This window comes from Vitis vinifera, chromosome 1 (assembly GCF_030704535.1).
Source record: "Vitis vinifera cultivar Pinot Noir 40024 chromosome 1, ASM3070453v1".
NCBI classification, from domain to species: Eukaryota; Viridiplantae; Streptophyta; class Magnoliopsida; order Vitales; family Vitaceae; genus Vitis; species Vitis vinifera.
The window spans coordinates 15,188,310-15,211,094 of NC_081805.1; the positions used below are offsets into that span (position 1 = coordinate 15,188,310).

At 33.5% G+C, this 22,785-nt stretch overlaps 1 protein-coding gene across 2 annotated transcripts; it reads left to right on the forward strand.

Moving 5' to 3' along the window:
• Positions 1-1,042: 1,042 nt before the first annotated feature.
• On the forward strand, positions 1,043-18,998 carry LOC100852933 (probable glutamate carboxypeptidase PLA3). Of its 2 annotated transcripts, XM_059740852.1 has the most exons (13): positions 1,043-1,407; positions 1,551-1,688; positions 7,491-7,733; positions 8,421-8,573; positions 8,694-8,762; positions 9,942-10,029; positions 12,189-12,272; positions 12,393-12,479; positions 13,252-13,498; positions 13,584-13,641; positions 13,762-15,810; positions 15,893-16,087; positions 17,008-18,998. In XM_059740852.1, exons 1-9 carry the CDS (start codon positions 1,357-1,359, stop codon positions 13,287-13,289), a joined length of 951 nt encoding a protein of 316 aa, XP_059596835.1. In that variant the 5' UTR covers positions 1,043-1,356; the 3' UTR covers positions 13,290-13,498; positions 13,584-13,641; positions 13,762-15,810; positions 15,893-16,087; positions 17,008-18,998. The 2 variants fall into 2 exon arrangements, with proteins under 2 accessions (XP_059596835.1, XP_019073939.2); XM_019218394.2 differs by lacking the exons at positions 13,762-15,810; positions 17,008-18,998 and having other exon boundaries at positions 15,893-16,116.
• Positions 18,999-22,785: the final 3,787 nt, after the last annotated feature.

Here is a 22,785-nt window from a genome sequence, read left to right on the forward strand (position 1 = left end):
TAAAAAACCTTGGGGAGGAATGCTTACTTAATGTGTACTTAGGGTTCCCAAATTTGCCACTATCTTGTATGGTGTCTATTATGTACTCCACCTAACTAAACAATTGCTAATCAATTGCAGTCAATTGCTATTTGTATTCATTTTTCTTTTATATTGCTTGACCTTTTTGTCATTTAGCATGTTCCAAAAGCTTGTGTTGAGTATAATTTTGTTGCTTCATGGTAATATTCACTGTGATTTGTTAAACCACGTATTTGCTTGCTTGCCGTTGTAGTTTGCTATGTATGTCCGCACTTGCACGTGGGAGTTAATTATTCTTCTTATGGGTGGATGCTTTATATCATTCAGTAGATGTGTTTGTTTGTGTAGCACGAGTGCATGTTGAGTTGAGTAAGGGGTTATGGTCCTATGCATAGTCAATGTATTGGTGGTTAAGAAAATACTACTACGTCAATTTCGTTTATATAAAAAAAATCAAAAAAATAAAAATTATACTAAAATTTCATAGTACTAACTAATAATAGAAATGAAAGAGAACAATTTTGTCATAGTTATTAGCTATAATTTTTTTTATTATAATAAAATGAATTATTTGCATAACTTGATGTTATAAAATATTTTTTACATAACTTCTATTTATATGAATTTCATAAAATAGTACAAAAAGATAGAAAAGTTTCCAAAAAACACATAAATACATTGGACAAAGATAGAAATCCCTTGGATAATGTTTTAGATTTTTTTTAATAAAAATAAAATTATAAAATCTTATTAAACAATAGATTTGAATTTCTACCGGTTCAAATCCATTATATTCATAATATAAATAATAATAAATAAAATAAATGTATTTGATCACCTGTGTATTAAAATGATAGTCTTCTCACCTATTTATGATATATGATTTTTTTACAACCTTGGATAGTTTTGGCTCGCAAATGTGTTTGATTTTAATGCAAATTTAGAACTTTTTGGCCGTTATGACCTCTCGCTATGCCTTTATGGTAATTGTCCAGGGTAAAAATGTAAATTTATTGTCGGAAGTGAAGTTAGCTTAGCACTCGTGGGGACGATCGGTAGTAGGCTCTATTCAGCACAACGTCCAAGAAACGCTCAAGAAAACTGGAAAACGAATGACCTATAAAAGAGATTTGAGAGACAGCCTCACTCCATGCTTTCGTACCAGTTTCTCGCATTTTACCGAGAAAATCTCACGTCATTTCCAAGAAAAAGCCCTACCACCGTATCGTTTCCAACCTGTAAGAGATGTTTCCTCATCAACCGCGGCCCTGTGCCCGTCAGGAGAAACCCTAACTCTAAACCAAAACCCTCGCGTTGGTTCCGGCCATCAACGCAATGACCGGCCGCAGGGGATTCGTGGGGCCCGAGCTCACCGAGGCGCTCTATGTGAGATTCTTGACGTGTTCTTTTATTTTCACTGCTTTGTTTCGTATCAGTTTCTCGCATTTTACCGAGAAAATCTCACGTCATTTCCAAGAAAAAGCTGTGATAAGAGATGTTTCCTCCGGCTGACGACCCTCCCGATCTAGGGATCCCACCCAACCGCGGCCCTCTGCCCGTCAGGAGAAACCCTAACTCTAAACCTAACCCTCGCGTTCGTTCCGGCCATCGACGCAAGGCCCGGCCGCAGGGGATTCGGGGGGTCCGAGCTCACCGAGGCGCTCTATGTGAGATTCTTGACGTGTTCTTTTATTTTTTCTGCTTCGTTTATAGTTGTTCTGATGATCATGCATGTGTCTTTATTTCAAGAATGCCCATTTCTGAATAGTAATGTTTGCTTCCTAGCCAGACGTATTTTGGAATGACAGCAATGGTAGCAATGCCTAATGGTTTGTTTTTCTCTGTTTCTTTGATTTTATAACAATGCTCTTTTTGTTTCTTTGATTTTTAATAATGCTCATTTTGGATATTTCAATGGGAATTCATCCATTTTCTCGGTAACCAAACCTGGTGGCATTTGTTTGTCTCTTAATTTATGTGATACATTTTGGAAAAACAATATTTGCTTCCCAATATGAGAAAATTATTTTCAAAATGGTTGTCATAACAGTGCCTAATTGTTTGTTTCCTGTTAATTTTGTAGAGCTACCAGTTGTAAGTAAGTGTTTGCTGATTTGATTTTTCTAAAATGCATATATAGTATTATCGTATTGCCTACATTTTAGAGGAAGTCTTAAGGTGAATATTGCATTTTGTGTTTTCTCAGCAACCAATCATTCCTGTTTCTTTTTATTTATTATTTTTTGTTTTAATTTCTGTTGTGCCCATTTTGGATGAGAAATGTACCGTTGGGTTTGGTATTTTGGAGGAAAATTTTAGGATTATTTTCTTTTTAAAGCAAGAAAAGTATTTATGACTTGATTCCCACACGGCCGAATCATTGTTTGATTGTTCTCTCTGAGATTGTCATTTGTAAATAACATTTGCGGTTTTTGTTCATAATTGTTGTTTTCTCTTTTATACATATTAAATGGGATAGATGTGGCCGGGATTGGTTAAAACAGCTAAGGAAGGAGGGATCGATGTGATTGAAATATATGTGTTCTGGAATGGCCATGAACTTTCTCCAGGCACTATGAGTGAGAGTAAATGTATTTAGTGATGCTTAAGCTTGATGTTCCTCTGTTTCAATAGTTGATGATTAAATTGATTTGTATTATTTTCCCTTGTAATTTGAAAACTTTTAGTATTACTTTGGGGGATGGTACGATCTTCTCAAGTTTGTGAAGATTGTTCAGCAGGCTGGGATGTATTTGATTCTCCGTATTGGTCCATTTGTTGCTGCAGAATGGGATTTCGGGTGTGTAGACAAAATCTACATATTGTATTTTTTTATCCAATTAACAAGTCTCATCTTACCATGTCTCTCTTAGGAGTGTGAGTATGCTTTGTTTAATTTTTCTTTGGTTTGCATGTGTTTCTTTTTAATACTATAAAGAAAAAAGAAGAATATTCTCACGTGTGATTCTCAAGATGATTGAAAGCAAAGAACTAAATTCATCAAAGTTCAATCAAATTTGAAACATTTAATTTTTTGTATGGGATCCCACAAATTGTGTGTCCTAATCCTCTTCTGATGTTATCTTTTGTTATGTTGACATGGCAATATGGAATTACTTATTAGGTTTTAAAGGAAATTAATATATAAGCTGTGAGAAGTTGTCTTTACCAATTAATGTTGGCTCTAACTCATGGTCTTTACTTGATTTCATTGATTGGTTGGGATAGGTTTTTTTAAAAGTATACATCGTGTATACTTTTAGGTGTATTTTTTTGGCCTTCTTAACACAATTGCATTTACTTATCAAAAAAAAAAAAAAAAACTTCATGGAGTTCATACCACCCACGGGGAACTTTCTGTTCCTGAGTGGGAGGGCCTGCCAATTAAACCACCTTAGGTCTAAAACTTAATAATAAGAATTTTATATCCTTGCATTTTTCCACATTTTTATCTTCAATTTCTTGTGCTGATTGCAGAGGGCATAGGGTAAGAATTGAAACTTGAAATTATATGATAGATTGGGTTTGGACTGATTGTTGTAGGATTCACAGTTTCTCTTTTCTGTTCTCATGACATCTTGGCAATCAAGTGAGCTTAACTGTTAGTGGCTTAAAGAGCTTGACCATACAAAGTGACTTAGTCATTCAAGTATTATGTATCTGTAGTGTGTTATGTGATAAAAAGTTAGGTGATTGAATCTAAAAAATCCTCAAGAAACTCATAAACTCCAAAATGTACTCATCTTTTTACATATTCTTTTTATGCTAACTTTGAACTCTGGTGGTTATTAGTTTGAACTCGGATTTTGATGCTTAAACCGTATTTTTGTACAAGAAATTCAAAATAACCTTATGACAAAGTAATATTGTAAATCGATGAACAACATTAGTTTTTAATACTTTACAATACATAATTCCCGGCTTGTTGTGAATCATGCTTGTAGATTTGAAAGTTGCTCCCTGGTAATAAGAAGCATGATACTAAATATGTTCATTCTATAGTTATTTGATGAGGGATGCATTATTTCCATATCATTCATTTATCTTATTGTTATTTTGGACTCTCCTTTCTTCTCTTGCTCAATATGGATTGGTTCTTTGGAGAAGTACATTAAATCTTTGATTTACAAGGTGAATCTCGAAGGTGGATTGAATTTGGTAAAAAAACCTTCTTGCCTTAAATCAACAATTTTTTGGGATAAATACTGCACTATACCCAGTCATTCCTCTTAGCAAAAGAGATAAGTGTTAAAGAAGCTTGTTTGGTTCTAATTAGTTTAGTAAGTATGGGGTTTGATTTTTATTTCTTCCCATTATTATAAGTTTAGCATCTTTAGAATTGTTATGTTTTAGCAGGTTTAGTCATAGATGTTCACAATATAATGGGAAGGCTTGGTTTTTTGAAATTTTAAGAGTTCATCTCTTCTTTTCACCTATTTTGTGGTATTGAATGGTAGATCCGTCTATCTATTGTTTAAGGCTGATCTTAATCGCTTGTTATAGATGGCAGCTCTAATGATTGAGATAGATTAGTTACATGCTATATCATTTTGGTGTTAGATCTGAAGGTTGGAATATTTGGGGATTCAAGAAGTGTGTTTTAACTGGTACAGTTTCATGGTAGTTGAATTTAGAATATCATGTACAATGGTTGGGAAGCTTGTTAGCACGTTGTTTGATGATAATGTGCATGAAATTTGAATTTGGAAGAATCAGTCATGAAGCTGGAAAAACTGTACTAGATGGTGGCAGTTAACAGACCTAGTGATGATGAAATTCTTAGTTCTTATTGGTTCTGAACTACACATTACTGGATTCCATTGACAGCTTAAATCGGGGCTAGGTGGTTTTGTGCTGCTGTTTTCTCTGTTATTTATTTATTTCTTTCGTTTGCTCCTTTGATGGTGCATCTTGAGTACCTCTTGTGTACATGAGGTGCACCCCTTTTTGTTAGCCATTTTTTATTGCATCTTTGCTATAAAATAAATTTTCCATTTCTTGTTGGATCTGAAAATACACTAAAATGAGGTTTTGGGTACCATTGTTTCAATGGAGTATTGTTATTTTATTTTTTGGAAACCCATGGCTTGAGATGAAGAGAGATGCAGTTACAATCTTGCAGTTGCATCAGTTTGTGCAAAGAAGATGGATGGAGAAACAATTGAGAGGAAGTTAACTTGAGGATAAATGCTCCACTTTGGATCATCTTCGGATGGCTGTTAAAAGGAGAAAGATGGAGAAAACTGGAAAGTGGGAGATCCTTTGTTATATGCTTTTATTTGTATCTTGTTAAGAAAAAATAGTTTCACTAGTTTTGAGGAAGGTTCAAAGCCAAACAGAAGAACTGTTAAAACTGAGTGGGATGGGAACTCTTTGGCAAATTTCTCTAGCTATGAAGCTCCTATCTTAGGCAATCAATCAGCAACTACCTAATTTTGGTTTACATCTTTAAGTCTATAAAACAGTTTAATCATATGCCGTGAGGAGTTTTGACTTTCTTTTTTTCTTCTCCTATTTTATGTTATTATTTAATGTTGATTCTAATTTTTTATTGATTAGATCTCAATTATGAGCTAGGGCTGTTATGCAGTACATAGTTAGTAGTTGTGAGACTAAAAAAATTCAATGGGATTTCCTACTAGGAGGAGGGGCTGTCAAGAAAAAGTCCCATCTAGTGAAACGGTTGACAATTTGCAAAAAAGAAAAGGGGTCTAGGCATTAAGAAGTTGTCCATTCTCAATAAGTCTTCATTGGAAATGGTGTTAAAGATTCGCTTTGAAGAGAGATATGCTTTGGAGAAAGGTTATAGTAGGAAATTTTGGAGAAGAGCCAAGTGAATGGTGCTCTTGGGTAGCGAGAGAAGGCTATGGTGTTAGCTTGTGGAAGTCAATAAGAAAGGGTGAGAAATTATTAAAACTAAAACAAGATTTGAGGTGGGCAATGGGAGAAGAATAAAGTTTTGGCATGATGTATGATGTGGTAATGTTCCCTTAAAGGACTCTTTTCCATTTCTATTCTCCTTTGCAACTTCCAAGGAGGCTTGGGTGGATGATGTTTGGGAGATAGAAGACGAGATGGTCCTATAGAGCATGTGCTTCTCAAGACATTTTCAAGTTTGGGGGATAGATAATGTTGAGGAGTTTCTTTGGAAGCTTTAGATGGTTTGGAAGGCTAGCCATTCTTGGTGAAATCTTTCTACTCTACCTTGGAATTGGAGGGTCTAGTGTCATTCCCCTCAAAGATAGTGTCGGCTCTTGAGCTCCTATCAATGTGGATTTTGTATATTTTTTTTTTTGTTTTTTTTTGTTGGGTAGGAAGTGGTTTGGGGAAGGATTCTTATTGAGGACGGACTTAAAATAAAAGGATGGCTTTTAGCGGGTTATTGTTGTATGTCTAATGATGTAGAAGAATTAGTGTCCTTATCCATTGTGGGAAAGTTAGAGGGCTATGACACTTCCTATTCTCTTTGTTTAGTATTTCATGGGTTCTCCCACATTTGGTGAAGGGCATGTTAATGTGTTGGAATTTGACTTGTGGGCAAGAAGACGAGAACAACATGGAGAACAACTCCTCTATACCTTTTCTAGACAATCCGGAAGGAAAGCAATGCATTAACCAATATCTTAAAGACTACCTTATATCTGATCTATATATGTGGTCTTGAGGGTATCTTATAGTTGATGGTCAAACTAATCCACCATCCTCGATAGATTTTATTATTAACTTGTTGATATCTAAGTACTAGATTGGGGCGGTGGTTGTAGCTTGCTTCTTTTTGTTTCCTTTCATGTATACTTCTAGTGTATTGTGGTCGCCCCCTGTTTATTGGTGTTTTTTATATATGTATTTATTCTTACTTGCCTATGAAAAAAATGTAGTATGTTGGTTATTAATTCATTCTTTTTGGAATATGGGTTGTCAATAACTGCCTCTTTAAGCTTCTGTTATGCATTATTACCATGATAATAGCTTACAGAGGCTCTTATGATTATGGCACATGCTTCCTCTTGTAGGATTGCTGAACTCTGTTCATGTTACTTTTTCCTTCAAAAAAATGTAACCTAAGAGTATGGGGACTTTGCAAAGTGTATGCATCCAGTTCAATCGATATCAAGGCTATGTTACAAGTCCTAATTATTTTCATGGGGGGGGGGGGGGGGGGGGGGTTTGGGTTACGGCCCTTTACAGGGAATGAGACCTTGGAAGCTTTCTTATGAGTGTCTTTTTGTTTGTCTTTGTTTCTATTACTCAATTCTGTCAATTATCTGCCACAAAATAGTACCTTGTGAAGTCACCTGAATTAATTCTCCAATTATTTTTATTCTCTTTTACATATTATCTTGTTAGCTAGTTGTTAAACATGAGAGGGTTAAAAAGGAAAAATGAGTGGAAGACTTCTACTAAAGCCCACTTGTGGAAAGCTTATTGAAATGTTTCTCCATTTATTTTATTTTTTCCCTCTTTTTTAGGTGGAGAAAAAGATAGCTACCATTCATAATGTTTTTGCTATCATAAGGGGATCTGAAGAGCCTGATCGCTATGTCCTGCTTGGCAACCACAGAGATGCATGGACATATGGAGCTGTTGACCCCAATAGTGGAACTGCAGTGCTACTTGACATTGCTCGTAGATATGCTCTTATGATGCGTCAGGGGTGGCAACCTCAGAGGACAATTGTTCTATGCAGTTGGGATGCAGACGAGTTTGGGATGGTAGCTAATATTTCATCTTTGTTGGTCATTAATATAAAATGGACCAGGTTGTCAATCTCTAGATCATTTTGTTATTTCTATGTATTTTGGACTCTATAGAGAACAAATACAACTGTGTCCTAGATACTGCACCCTGAAAGTGTGTCAAAGAAAGGCATTTGATCACTCTTAATGCCTATATTTGGTTTAGGATGTTAATGGGCAAAGAATAGCCATGACATGTAGGCTCTGCCACTCTTCTATTGTTGGAATTGCCATCCGGTTGAGTCATAGTGGTGCACATCACTAGGAGAGATATTCCTACTTCCATGATATCAGTGACGAAAAAAAAAAATGAGAGCTTAAGTCGTTAGTTTATGTGGTTTTAGCGAATTATGTGCTCATCCCTGATGTGAAACCTCAGACTGATTATCAGCTGGCAATTTGCAACCATTGTAGATGAATCAATAGTGGATTTTTTCAAATGTGTATGAACTCAAGAGGCTACCATCTGTGATATAAACCTTTTTCCTTGCTTGAAGTTGTATATATCACCATCACCAGTTTTTACTGTCGCTGCCTGAATTGCTATATGCACTTGCTCATTTATTTGTTCTAAAAGTAATCCAATTAGCTAGGCTTGTTCTATTTGAATGGTTGTGTGTATTTAACACTCAAAAGTAATTTACTTGTGTTGTGTGGCCTCAGATAGGATCTACTGAGTGGGTCGAACAAAACCTTTTGAATCTGGGTTCTAAAGTTGTAGCATACCTTAATGTAGACTGTGCAGTTCAAGGACCAGGCTTCTTTGCTGGTGCAACGCCTCAGCTAGATAATCTTCTCATTGAGGTTGCAAAGAAGGTAGAAAAAGATGGCAAAATAAGTTCACAAGATTGTTAATGTTCAATCTATTTGGATCTGAATTGATGACAACACCTGGTATTTCAAACTGTCTAAATTGTGATTTAAACTGAATTCCAGGTCCAGGATCCTGACTCAGAGAGCATGACCATATATGATAACTGGATGATTACAAATAAAGTCATCAATGTAAGTTAACCCTAATCTTTAGCTTTTCAAATCATTGGAATGGTTGCATTATGGTTGTCCTCATGCTTTTACCATCTTTGAAAAACACAAGGTTCCAAGTAAATGAAGTTATGAAACATTACAGACCTTTTTTTGGTTTGTGGAGGTTGATCTTCACATGTGAAATGATTGTCCTCCTCCTTTGTAGGTGGCAATTCAAATAAATTTATTTGTTGAATGTACAAATGACTGTCTAGGATTCTAAGGAAATTTGTTTCAAAATTCTATTATTCTCTTGCTGATGCTCCCTTTGAAGTAGGATAGCTCCTTAAACTCAGAATAAAGTTGTCTTAATCACTTGTTTAGTTGGACGATAATGTTTAGGGTATTGCATGGATTTTAAGGCTTGTCAAATTGGATAAATTCTTATAGGGTTAATTTGAAATTTTGGTAGAATGGGGTATGCTTAAAAAGTTCTGAAATTATGAAAAGAGGACTCAGTTGTGAAATTTCAGGACGATAATTAATTCAAGTTCTTTGTTACTTGGGTAAATGTGCTGTAGAAGTTGGGTTTTAGGTTAGAGAAAAGGTTTCATCTTGGAGAGAACAAAATTTGCGTATTTCGTCATATTATACCACCAATCATCACACCAACTTATTCATGCTTATACCATGACCACCACGACCACAGCAGTATTGTTGTTACCACCACCTCCACTATAGATGTTTATCACTTAATTATCTCCTTTTGCCCCTCAGTACCACCCCCTTCCAAGTTACACCATTTTTGGAAGTACTTTTTCAATTGCAAAAATACAACTAAAAAGCTTCAGTTGTAGTTAAAGAATAAAATGTTTTGGAGAGAACAAAATTTACTTTTCCCATAACCTATGATCACATCAACACACTACTTCCATGAGCATCACACCACAGCAGTACTGCTACCACCACCTTGGTTGTCTGCTATAACCACCAGTTCTGTTTCATCAATACTTTGCTTAAATAAATTAGTCTGTCTGCACAGAAGACTTGTAAACATGCTTTTTACTTCTGTTTTTCATCAAAAAGCAAGAAGGAGAGACAAGTATACCACTTTTCTTGCTTTATAAATTATGGCTTTGGATATGTCAAAATTTATCTTTGTTGTTTCTATATGGATTGTATGAAGTAATTATTGGGATTGTCTTGGCGGGATTGCAGATTCAAAGGCTAAGTGGAGTGGATTATGATTTTGCTCCACTTTTGCAACATGCAGGGGTTCCTTCTGTTGATTTATACTATGGAAGAGGTACATCACTTATACCCTAACATTTCCAAATTACAGATGGAAATTAGGAAAGCTATGAGTATTGAGAAAATGTGTTCTTGTGAAGGGAACTTGTGTGCTCAGACATGCATGCATAAAGGAAACTAAGCATCTCCACTTTAAGGGGTACATTAGCTTTGTCCTTGATTTTTTTTTTTTTAATCGATGAAAGGACATAAAAGTGGAACAAAGTGTAGTTATTTTTATAAGTTAGCAAATGTTAGTTTTGTTTGTAATTCATCATTCCCATCCTTCTCCGTTGTGGGACAGAGAGATTGCGTTAGGCTTCCATCATGGATATCAAAGTTCTCAAAGAATATACATGTTTGTGTTGAATAGAGATGACATGGGGCGGGTTTTTTCGAGTGTTTGCCCCATCCCACCCCTAATAGGACGAGTTGGGGATTTTTTTTTTTTAAATCCATGGTGGGTTTTGGTATGTCTTGCCTTGATTATATATAATATTAAATAAAAAATATTTTGATTCTTTTTTTCATTTTACCTTTTCTTTAAATATATAAAATAAAAAAAATATTTTTCATAAAAATAAATTGTAAAAAATATACTATATATTTATATTTAAATTATATTTATTTTTAATATAATTTAAAATTTTAAAAATAAAAAAGTTTTAAGAAATGAAGAAAAAATTAAACAAGGCAGGGTTGGCATGGGGGTGACCCATCCTGAACCTGCCCTATTGCCATCCCTAGTGTTGAATAAGAGTGCCCCAGTCATTGCTTTTGCTTGGTCTCTTCTATAAGCGAATGTGTCAGTTTTAAAGAAAACCTGGGATGTTTTTTTGCAATCAAATTCTGCAATTTCATAATCCGGAATGCAAGCAAAGATTCCTTTTCCTTTAATTTGAATATACAAGCTGAATTGTCTTCAATCTCCTAATGAATTTTTTGTTTCTCATAAAGTGAGTGAATAGATATGCATAATTTGGTGTATTTTTGCCATTGCTTTGCGAAATCAATATGTGATTAGACTATCTCAGCTATTTGTACTTTTTCAATTAATTGCTGGAGTTTAAGGGTTTGTTTGGCAACGTTTTAAAATATGGTTATCAAAAAACAGTTTTGTAGAACAATTTTTAAAAATAATTACCAATTATTTTCAAGTAAAAAATTCTTTATGGGAACTCAAAAATCGAAGACAAGTTTTTCTGTTTATTCTCCATGAAGGTAAAATGCATTTATGTATGCTGTAAAGTTCCTAAAGTATTCTCTATAATTTCAATGTTTTCTTATAATACTCTACAAAAACTCCTTGAATTAGTTGTAAAAATAACCTGTTTATTTAAAAAAAATAAAAATTCTAAATGTGTTTTTTAAGTGAAAAAATTGTTTTATATTCTAAATGGCAGAAAACTATTTTGAAGAGTTTCAAAATAAGTATTCCAATATATGTAGGCAAATAGGTTCTTTTCTAATTGGTATGCTGATTTGCAAAGAGAGAGCATGTCGCTTGTGCTTTTGCAGTTTTCTTCCACCTTTTTTTTGTCTTTTCTATAACACTTAAAAATGAGGTCAGTTGAGCTTTTTTAAAAGGTGTACTTTTCTTTATTTCCTTACAATTATCTTGGTCAATTTGGCACTGACTCCACATATTAAAAACCTTTTCATTCAGCTGTGGTGTGTTTGCAAATCCAGTGCAACCAAAATCATTCCACTGGGTTTACTTGGATGTGGAATGATTTAGTTTTGTTCCTTTATATTATTGCACTCGAGAACATTTTCTTGCATGCGTAGGATGATCTTTTTTAGGGCTTTATGAAATGGTATTTTGAATTTCTTAATTTTCTCATCATCTCTGATGGTATTTCTGTTTTCTTTGGTATTTCCATTTTAAAGGATGGTTTTTTGCTTGTTCGTTTTTCCCCTTTTCTAAATGCACCAGAAATTACTCCTGGAAAGATTCTAGTTTCAAGGCATAAGACGGAGTATAAAGAAAAAAAATAATTTTTTTTTTCATTTTTAGGCAAATTATTTCCACTAAAAGGATTATCGAAAGCTTTTATTATGATGCTCCAAGCATTGTCAATAATGTTAGTAGTAAAATTTACATCACAATTAAGATTTCATGCTAATCAATTTGGTAAAATAGAACTTCAACTTTCTTTTTCTTTTGTCCTTCAGATTTTCCAGTCTATCACACTGCTTTTGACTCCTATAACTGGATGACAAACCATGGGGATCCATTGTTTCAACGTCACGTGGCTGGTTAGCTTCTTTTCCTTCTAGTATGCATTCTTGAAAAAGATTTATCGATGAACTAGGAAAATCACTGCTTCATTGTCACTTCTTCAAGCTTACATAGTTTTCTGTTTTTTACTGCCTCAGTAGCTGGAGTTTGGGGACTTCTAGCTCTTCACCTGGCTGATGATCCTATTTTACCTTTCAACTATGTCTTACACAGAACAATTATGGGTAGGCATCTGTTATCTTTCATTTATCATTGCTTATTTTCTCAGTCATTAAACTAGATTTTTTGAATTGAGATTTTATACTCTGGTAACTGCAACTTAACCAGGTGAAGTGACCTTATTTTCAAAAATTTTGATCTAGCCTTATATCTAAATAGGGAAGTTTTGATCTTTTGAAATGGTAGTCCTTTAGGAACTGCTACTCACTGTCATTTTGTCTGCAACCTTGGGTAATCATTTGATTTGCCAGAGTTAGTCACTTCATTCTGTGAGAAAGCCCCTGCTCTACCTGCACAAAAATGAAAAATAAAGGACAAAAAGGGAGGGTGGAAGAAAGAACTTGAGTACATCTGTTTTACACAGCATTATTTCTTTTTTTTTTTTTTCTTAGGGATGCAAAAGGATGTTACCATGTTTTAGAAATTGAAAATTTCAAATAGACTAGAAATAATTGATTGTTCATTTTATTTTATTTTTTTCTTTTATGCATAGGTAATTTGATTTCATGTGTTACTGCCTGCAAGAAGTTATTTTTCATTACAATTAAACACCGGGGCTACTTTTGGTTTAGTATAAGTTTCCTTGGTTGGTCCCTGGATATTTTCTCAGAAGAAAGAAAAAGATAATCAATTTTTTTTGTAAAAATGTGACATGGTGTGGTCCAAGATGTTGCACTAATGCTATTTAAAAAGTTGTGTAAGTGCTGATATGCATTTGTATATTTGTGCTGTTATATGCATATACTAGTCTTGTAATAATCTTTTTTCTTGGGGCAGAACTACACAAATCTCCTACGCAACTTGGTGAAAGGTAATGTATCCCTGCACCCTATAACTGCATCCATTCAGGAACTCACCTCTGCAGCCGAAGAAGCTGAGGGAGAAGCATCTAGCAGTCCCTATGGCCAACTTGACAAGGAACAATGAAGATAGCCTCTGGACGTCCATTTGATGGGTGCAAGGCTGCTAGATTTTGCAATTCTTAGACCATACTTGCAACATCCTGCCATCAGTCATGACCCAGGTAGTGCTACTGCCATACATGCCAACATTGCACCCTTGTTCTTGCTGCAAGAAAATTGAACTAATTCATAAGAAGCAACTTACAGCAACAGTGACATCTAAAGGACTGCAATCAATTCTTGCCGGTTTTGAACTAATCCCAAGGTACTCTTCCATTTTATGTGCATGTGTCTTATTTTATTTTATTTTTTGATAAGTATGTGCATGTGTGTCTTATTGGGAAGTTGCTACTAATTTATGAAAGTGTTCTTGTCATGGATTTAGGCAGTACTAGTTGTAGGAAGAAACAACCTATACACTCTTGGAATTGGAAACAACAGAGGGGTTAGATACTCAACTCCATGAGACCAGATGGAAATTACTTATTTTTCGTTGTAAATCAAGTTGGGTAATTAGTTGGATTTATTTTTATTTTATTTTGCATGTTTATCTTTGTAGGTTTAATTTACATCTCTTGTACACTATGGTTAAGAACACAATACTATTAAAAGATTCAAAGACAAAAGATGCTCTTTGTGATTTAATGGGGATATGTGCTACCAAATACCACTATACGGTGCAATCATGTGTTGTTGGTAGTTTGGTTGGTTCTCCTATCATAGAGGTTGGAAGGATAAACCGAAAAGACTATGTGAAGGACAAAGTTGGGGCTATAAATATCAGACGTTGCTTTCTTGTGGAGCTCGTTGATAGATTTGCAAAGTTGATTTTAGCCAACATAGGTTGTCCTGTATTTTCTCAGGACTAGTCCACTTATGAAGCCGTGGAGAATGTGTTTGTTACCATATATATCAAGAAAAGTTTGTTTTCTTTTATTATCCTAAATATTCATGGCATCTAAACAAGTGGGGTAAATCTTTTGGTTCATGATTTATATTTAGTTTTCTTATCAATGGTGTTTTTTCCCATCAACAATTGATAAAACCCTCAAATATTCTCAACTATGAGAAATGGGAAGAAAAGAAAAAAATAAAAAAATAAAATTAACTATCAATTGAACATTTGAGTAATCCATTGTTTTTTTATATTATTTTTTAATAATTTTTATTTGATACTTGGTGAACGTTCTCTCTTGTGCATCAACAAATTCAACTGCTCTGTGTAGTTGAGTTAAGTTTTCACTTTTCAAGTTAGATTCAAATATCTATTTTATTCTCATTAGTCATTTTTCTAAGTAAAGATATTGACATTAGTTATTTTGTATATTTTAACCATTTTTTTTTTTTTAAAGATTTTAATCTTTTTTTCTTCTTATGCAAATAGATGTATTATTTGATCTCTCTTGGAAAGAGCTTTTTTGTCTCCAAGAGTAAGACGTGTTTGATCATGTATGTTCATTAATCAAAGGTTTCTCTAGTCTCACACTATCTTGTAAATTAAATCTTAGGGAGAGTCCTAGGCCCAATCTCAACGTTCTTCCAAAGGTGGATTCTCCATCTCGAGTTACTTACGATTTATTGATAGTGTACTGATCCTTGATTGGGTAGCCTCACATTGGATTGCTTTTAAAACCTATACTTTTTTGCTTCTCGATATTGTCCTCATTCTGGGGTTTAATATTGTTTTCAAGAACTTCAAGGTTGCTTGAACTGCATGCTTGAATTGGAAACATTACTCTTACAAGTTTTCTAAAAAGTGAAAGAAAAAACTATTGTCTAATAAGGAGACCCTGATATTTGGCATTCTGAAAAGCTTAATCACCAGTTTTTGGCTGCTAGATAACTTATGGTATGCTGTTACTGATAATGTTATTGATTTTATATATGCAATTCATCCAACTACTGAAACCTTAGTTGTTGACTTGAGGAAAATGTCTCTTAGTTGCAAAATTACATTGAAAGTGGTATCATGCGTCCTTTCAACTGTTCTTGTAACAAAACTTAGTAGATATTTATTCATTATGTTCCATGCTGCTATTAACCAATTGACGCATATGGTGTCATGTATCCAAATAGAAATCTTAATTGATAGTTTTGGCTGCTAGGAAACATAATGGTATGCTGTTGCTGATAATGTTATTGCTACTATTTATGCTACTCATCCAACTCCTATGGAGAAATATGGAAGTTGTGGTTGAAAGGGTTTGCAACAGGTTTGGTGGAGTCACATGTATTGTTTATACTATTGTTTTAATTCTATTTTCATCTATCATGTGCTAATATGACAACTTATTATCATGTCAAGTTTTAATGCATGACTTCATTATAAGATATAATGTCATGGCACCTTGCATTTTTGTTGAATATAGCTTACGCTTGGACTAGTCTCTTATTTACCCATATTGGAGACATACTTCATTAATAACCTAGCAAGGTATTAAGTTCTTGCATTACCTCATTTGTAGTTTATTTTTTTTAATAATTGGTGTATTTTTTTCACACTTAACGAAAACCAGAGTAAGGAGTTTGCAACTGGAACTCAAGTCTCGCATTGAGGAGTTTGAGAAGCTTGACAAATTCCATATGGAACAAATGGAAGAAGAGGTTACTGCAAGAAATGCCCATACATCAACAGAAAGTTGGTAGTTTGGAATGTTTTATGGTAGCTAAGAGCAGTGCAGAAGAATTTTCAAAAACTGATATTGTTGAAGGTATGTGCAAGAAATGCCCACTTTGATTCTATAGTTGCTTGATCTGTTCCTTGTGTCTTCTTGAAAATTTTTAGCAAGTTATCTTCTCTTAGCTTTTTATTAGAACTCTAGTTGAAGCTTGCATATCTGATTGTCAACTTTTATATGCGAAAGGAACACCTAGAAACATGAATTGTTGAACGGTGTTGGTCCTGACATGTTTGAGGCACATGCATGTAGAGATATAACAGGACCAAAATAATCCATATTGTCGTTGAGTTGGTTTAGACATTTGTGGATTGATGTTGATAGATCTGTATCTGTCAATGCTTCTGAAAGTTAGTAAGAAAATTTAATTCCAATTGACATCTAAGCACACAATTATTGAAATGTTCTACTGCATGATAAGCTGAAGCGTTGAACATCAATGATAGTTGAAGTTATGGCCATCTTATGTGCAAATCTTTTCTTGAATTTCAAAGGTATTGAATTATTTTTCAAATCTCTGTGTTTATAAACATCTAGATGGTGAAGTCAACAAAATTCAATAAAAATCTATTCTTTTTCCCCCCTCAACATTGTCCTCATTTGGGTGTCTAATATTGGTGTCAATAACAACTCCAAGGTACTCTTTCTTTCTATGTTTGAGTGTGTCTTGTTGGTCGTTGCTTCTAATTTAGTAAAGTGTTCTCATTATAGATTTAAGCAATATTGAGTTGTTGGAAGAAATAGCTTATACACTCGTGGAATTGGGATCCACAAAGGGTTCAACTACTCAACATAATAGCTAATTCACTAGAGATCAACCCTTTTTGATGCTCTTTGGGTCATGAGACCTAGTTGAAAATTACTTATCTTTCATTGTAAAGCATATTGTATAACTAGTTTGATATTTTTTAATTTGATTTTTCATGTTTATATTTGTTAATTGGATTTTGTAGGAATGTATTCTCTTAGTTTGAGAATGCGGTACGATTTAAAAATTCAGGGACAAAAGATTTTCTATGTCATATAATTGGGACATGTGCCACCAAATTCCACTACATGGTGCAGTCATGTGCATCAATTTACACTTGATGCAGAAGTATGACTGTTACCACACCTCAATGGCTGATTCGAAGGACCAACCCAAAAGACTACGTGAAGGATACTATTAGTGTCGAATGTATTGGGTGCTTTCTTGTGTAGTTCATTGACTGGCTTCCACAATTGATTTCAACCAACATTGGTATCTTGATCACAAACTTCTTAGGAGAATCTTAGAAGATAAGGAATGCTCTTGTTGGTGTATTGGGAAAGTTGATTATGTAGGTCTTTACAGATGTTGAGGGTAAAGTGAGTTCAAAATCTATTCAGCTTCAAACCAAGCAAGCCATTTTGGAAATATTGCTAGAGCGATGTCGAGATGTTTCAGCTTATTATACTAGAAGTAAGGTTCTTCAAGTTTTGAGGAACTATTTTGACAACATTCTGTTTTAATTTGCATGCAAAATGAGGTTGTTGTAGTTGCAGCAGGGAGGTTGGAGGATAAGAATGCAATGGTAAGAAAATCTGCATTGAATTTATTTTTCATTATGTTGTAGCATAACTCTTTTGGGCCACAACTTCATATAGCTTTTTTTCAAGTAGCCTTAGAGCAGTAGAAGAATTTGAGTGACCTTCAACCAATTGATGTATATGGAGTCATGTGTCCGAAGGAAGCTATTTTCGGTGCTTCTATTGAGAAGAACTTGATTGGCCGCTATACACTTTTCCAATCAGAGCTTTGTAGAAATTAAATTGTATTCTAATGTTAAATGAATATTGTAAGTAATTTTCTTCCAGATATCTTTGGAAAATAGGTTTCCAGTAGGTTTAGGTGGAGTCTCAGGTGTTCTTTATGCTATTATTTCAATTCTATTTTCATTCTATCATGTTCTAATATGCATCTTTTTATCATGTCAAGTTTTTACACTTATTCATTATAACATATAATGTGAGGGCTCCTTGCATTTCTTTTAACATTGTGTATGTTTGAACTGATTTTATTTCCTAATATACTCGTATTGGAAACATACTTTATTGAGAATTCTAGGTTAGATGTAATTTTTCATTGTCCTTTACAAAGGTGAAAATATTATTATTATTATTTTTTCCATAGTGATATTTCAAATTTGAATTTCATCTTTTTTAAAAATTCTGCTTAGGTACATATATTGTTTTGTGCATTGGTGTCTTGGACATTCAGGCACACATAGATGCAATATCATTGGCTATATCCAAAAGGTTTTTGCTGTAATTCTTCTTGTTAAAAAAATCATCCTCAATTTGCTTTCTAGCTAGTCGAAAACTGCATTCATTGTTTAAGCAAGATACTGTAAATCTCTACCATTTGATTTTATACACTTCCTTTGATTTGATCTCCCATAAGGGTATACTTCTTGCTGCATTAGCACGTTTTTAAAGAATAAGGAGATTGTCACTGTATTCTACCTAGTCATTCTGGTACTAGTTGTTGTTGCAACAACATGTGGGATATCTGAAGGTGCTTTTCATTTTGATTTCTCAAATAACTTTATTTCTTCGTTTGTCTTGTAATATTTTCAAGGCGATGTCACTTTGTTTAATGAAAAAGTTTCAAACCAACTTGTATGTACTTTGTGACGTGGTTTTTGGCTACTATCGAGACTTGTCTTCGGTTGTAGATGCTAGACAATGGCTACCACCAACATTTTTAGTTTCATTAACTAAAATGGAAAACCAAGCTAGAGAGATGTTGTGATATCCTATATCAATTTGGGGAAGAGGCTCCTAACACTATATATGCATAGGGACTATTTGTTCCATGCCAAGTCATGGAAGCATTTTGATGATTTTGAATTCATTATGGGTTTGAATGATAATTCTTTTGGTTTCTGTAATTTCTTATTAAGTAGTATAAGCTGGATGCACTATGGATATCGCTTCGATTTATAATAGTGCAAATCCCTTCAATTTGTAATTGTTGTCGTTATGGTGTGGGCCATAGCCTTGAGATTTACTTATATTTGTAGGTTTTGAATAGGGACTATTTGTTTCATGCCAAGTCATGATAACATTTTCATGATTTTGAATTCATTATGGTTTTGGGCTAATAATTCTTTTGGTTTATGTTATTTCTTAAGTAGTATAAGCTGGATGCACTATGGAAATTGCTTAAATTTGTAATAGTGCAAATCCTTTCAATTTGTAATTGTTGTCATTATAGTGTGGGGTATAGCCTTGAGATTTACTTATATTCTTAGGTTTTTTGAATAGAGACTATTTGTTCCATGTCAAGTCATGTTTTCATGATTTTGGATTCATTATGGTTTTGGGCTAATCATTCTTTTGGTTTCTACATGAAATAATATGATGTGGGATGTGGGGTTGACATCTAATAGTAACTGATATTTCTTTTTTTACTTTTCTGCCTTAATATGAATCATTTTTTCCCGATGAACATATTTTGTTTGATTTGAAGATACTTGATTTATAAGTACTATAAAAGAATTGTATGTCATTCAATATAATGAAATTAAACTTAAGTATTTGTTATTATAAAAATTGAGTTAAGTGTTATTTGTACAACTTGTTTGGTTGCCTATATTGACAGTTGTGACCTTATTTATGTGGGATTGTAGTTCAATTGGTCAATGCAATGCCTTTGCAAGGCGGAAGCTGCGGGTTCAAGCCCCGTCAATCCCAACTAGACCAATGATAGGGTTGTGGGTCAAATGTTCTAGGAGTCGTCCTCTTTTCATAATGTTCTTTTTTGTCTTATTTTTCCTCTTTTACGTTACTTCGCTCAATTGCATTCTTATCTTACTAGATAATGTATTTGGATTGTTTGGAATTTTCTTTTATTTATTTATTTTTTCTTTTTTTTTTCGCATAGATTGGCTTGATTTCATTGTTATATAGTGATGTCTATACATTTTTACTGCTTTGTGGGCATGACTATGGATTTCATGTTTTCTTGTACTTGACTTTGTACCTAAGTTTGAGTTATGAAAATCATGTATGTGGCAGTTTGTGGTTAAGAAACATTGAAAGTCATCTTATTGAATCATTGATATGGTAAAAAACTCTTCGCTTATGCCATTATATTTTAAGCAGTTTGTGTTGTAGAATTGCCTTGTCTTTGATGGTAGATTTGTGTCATTTTCAACAATTTTTCATCCCCACGCAATCATTGTTGTATACCCTGTGCAACAAGAAAGAAATGATGTGTTTATATTTTTTTGTTGATAGTTGTCGTGATTCACACAATAATGAGTTACACTATGTGGTTGAGTTCAATAAGGGTGTTGGAAGTCTTAAACTGTGATTGCATCTTTATTTTGCTTTAAGTTTGCTTTGGTTTGTTGACCTTCACCCATGTTAGTTATTGGCGATTTAGGTCAATTTCCAACTATAGCTTGGTGTCATACTCTATAAGGAAGAGAAAAAGGCTAACAAGGGTCCAATTAGGATTTCCTTTATGTAAATTGCATGCTTTAATTAATATTTAAATCAACTATTAACAAAAGAACAGGAAAAAGAAGCACTAAATCACAGTGGTAGAGCCAACTCTATTTTTGTAATCCACTACAAAAGTTGTTTATTTCTTATTATTTTTGTGGTTTTCTTAAGAAATAATATAATGTGGAATGTGGGGTTTAATAAGTTCAGAGCTACGACAATGACAAGAAGTGTGTTTTTCTTCTTCTCTGCCTTAATATGTAAATCAATTTATGCTTTTGTTGTTAGAGCAATTGGTTTAATCATTGTTGTTTTTAACAACCTATTTGGTACTTATGTGAGATTGGCATTTCTCTTGTTCTGGCCCTTAAGACAAGTAATCTCTATCTCCCTTTCATGATGGTGATGAACTTGTTAGTTTTGGAGTTTAAATTTCTAGATAAATTTGAAAGATAATAATGGAATTTGAATTTCTGTATTAGTTTTTTAAAGTTCTTTGTATGCTAGTTTCGTTAAAAATTGATGTTAGATTCTTTTTTAAAGTTCCTTGAATGCTAGTTTAGTTAAAAATTCATCTTAAGTTATTTTCTAAAGTTCTTTGAATGCTACCTTAGTTAAAAATTCATGATGTTTGATTAAATTACCTTTGAGAGCTTGTTATTCTTTAGAAAAAACTTAATTGATTTTTGAGTCAAAATTTCTTTTACAAAAAAAGATCTTTTCTCCATCATGAATGAAAAGGTAGCAAAAAAGAAGGTCTAAGTTGATTTTTCCTTTCTTTTCAAATTGTTTTAAGTTATGAATAAAAAATCCCAACTTTTAGGTCTTTTGTTCGGAATTTCTTAATTTTCTTAGTTCCTTTTTTGCTCCTCCTAAAATCATTTTTTAAAAAAATAATTTAAATTATTTTCAAAAGGATTTGAATCATTTAAGGACTTTAAAAGAAAATTCGTTTTAGGTTCAGGGCAAAGATCTCACTTTCTTTTAAAAACATGCAACTCATTTCATACAAGTTGCATTCTCTTTTTGGTTTTCCAAAAACTTTGTTTTTATTCGCATAAGTTTGAACTTGTGCCCCCAAATTAATGGGAATGTCCTTGGCCTTGGTAATCTTTTCACTTGAGGTTGAGGATGTATGGGTTATGGAATATTGAATGAAGATTTGATAGAACCCTACATAAAAGATATTTTAAAATTAATCATTGCTACCAGTTTCAACTTAGCTAATGACCTTTTAGTTTTAAAATTTGTTTTAATTATTTTTGGAGTGTATTAAATTTTTTTTTTCCACAATTGTGTGATGTTACTCACTTCTTGAAATTGATTCTAGAATGTTATTTGCATCAAAAAAGCTTTTCCCAAAGTTGATTTATTTAGTTGGTTATATACCTTGTATAGCTGATGTCTTTGTAAGTTCATGCCATGCAGATATTATGCTCTCATAATTGCTTGTCATCATCTTTTATCCTAGCTTCTCCATTTGTATTGAAAATGCATTGCGTTAAAGATATGCTCTTCAGGTACACTCTCCACCATTCACTTCTTTTTAGTTACATATGAAATGTTTTGTGTGAACCATACCATGTTTGATATTGGCACTAAGTGCCTTGATGTTTGTTTGATTTTCCCTGATGAGATGCATGTTATATATTTTGTTGTTTTAACTAACTTTAGTATCTTGTAATACTTTAAATTGCAGGTATTACTCTTCCTTTATGGTCTAACTTGAATTATTTGTTTAGCATGCTTAATATGTTATTGGAATTTAAGTAATCACCATTAGTCTTCCTTGATTCCCTCTATTAATCACTTAATTGTCGTACTTCCCTCAATTTAGTCGGTAGAGACCTTTTCAAGGGTTTAGAGTACCATTGCCTTAAGATACCTTCCTGATAGGTAACTTGATCTTTGGACCTAAACTCGGATTTATTATTTCAAAGACATGTTTTTCCAAAAGTTTAAGGTGTCATTTTTCTTAGGCTTTTAGTTTCTTATATTATTTTCCCTATAAAAAATAAATAAAAATAAGTGGCATGAGAACTCCAAATTTTAATAAAATATCAAATTTTCACAAATAAAAAATGAGTCTCGTCGTTGAGTGGGGACGCAAGTGAGAAATGCAAGTCCATAGTAACCCCCTTCCTAGACTTTGTTTGTGGCACATTCTTTCTTTCAGTTTGATTAGAGTATCCCCCATCCTTAACATTGTTTAGGGCATCCCCTTTTCCTTGAGTTTTTTTTTTTTTTGAGCATCCCCC

Excerpts from the sequence above, each read along its gene's own strand:
- LOC100852933 (XM_059740852.1), top strand. The coding sequence starts at position 1,357 with ATGACCGGCCGCAGGGGATTCGTGGGGCCCGAGCTCACCGAGGCGCTC. Across the intron at positions 7,734-8,420 it reads ATGCAGACGAGTTTGGGATG|ATAGGATCTACTGAGTGGGT; the intron begins GTAGCTAATATT and ends GTGTGGCCTCAG. Across the intron at positions 12,480-13,251 it reads CTTACACAGAACAATTATGG|AACTACACAAATCTCCTACG; the intron begins GTAGGCATCTGT and ends TTCTTGGGGCAG.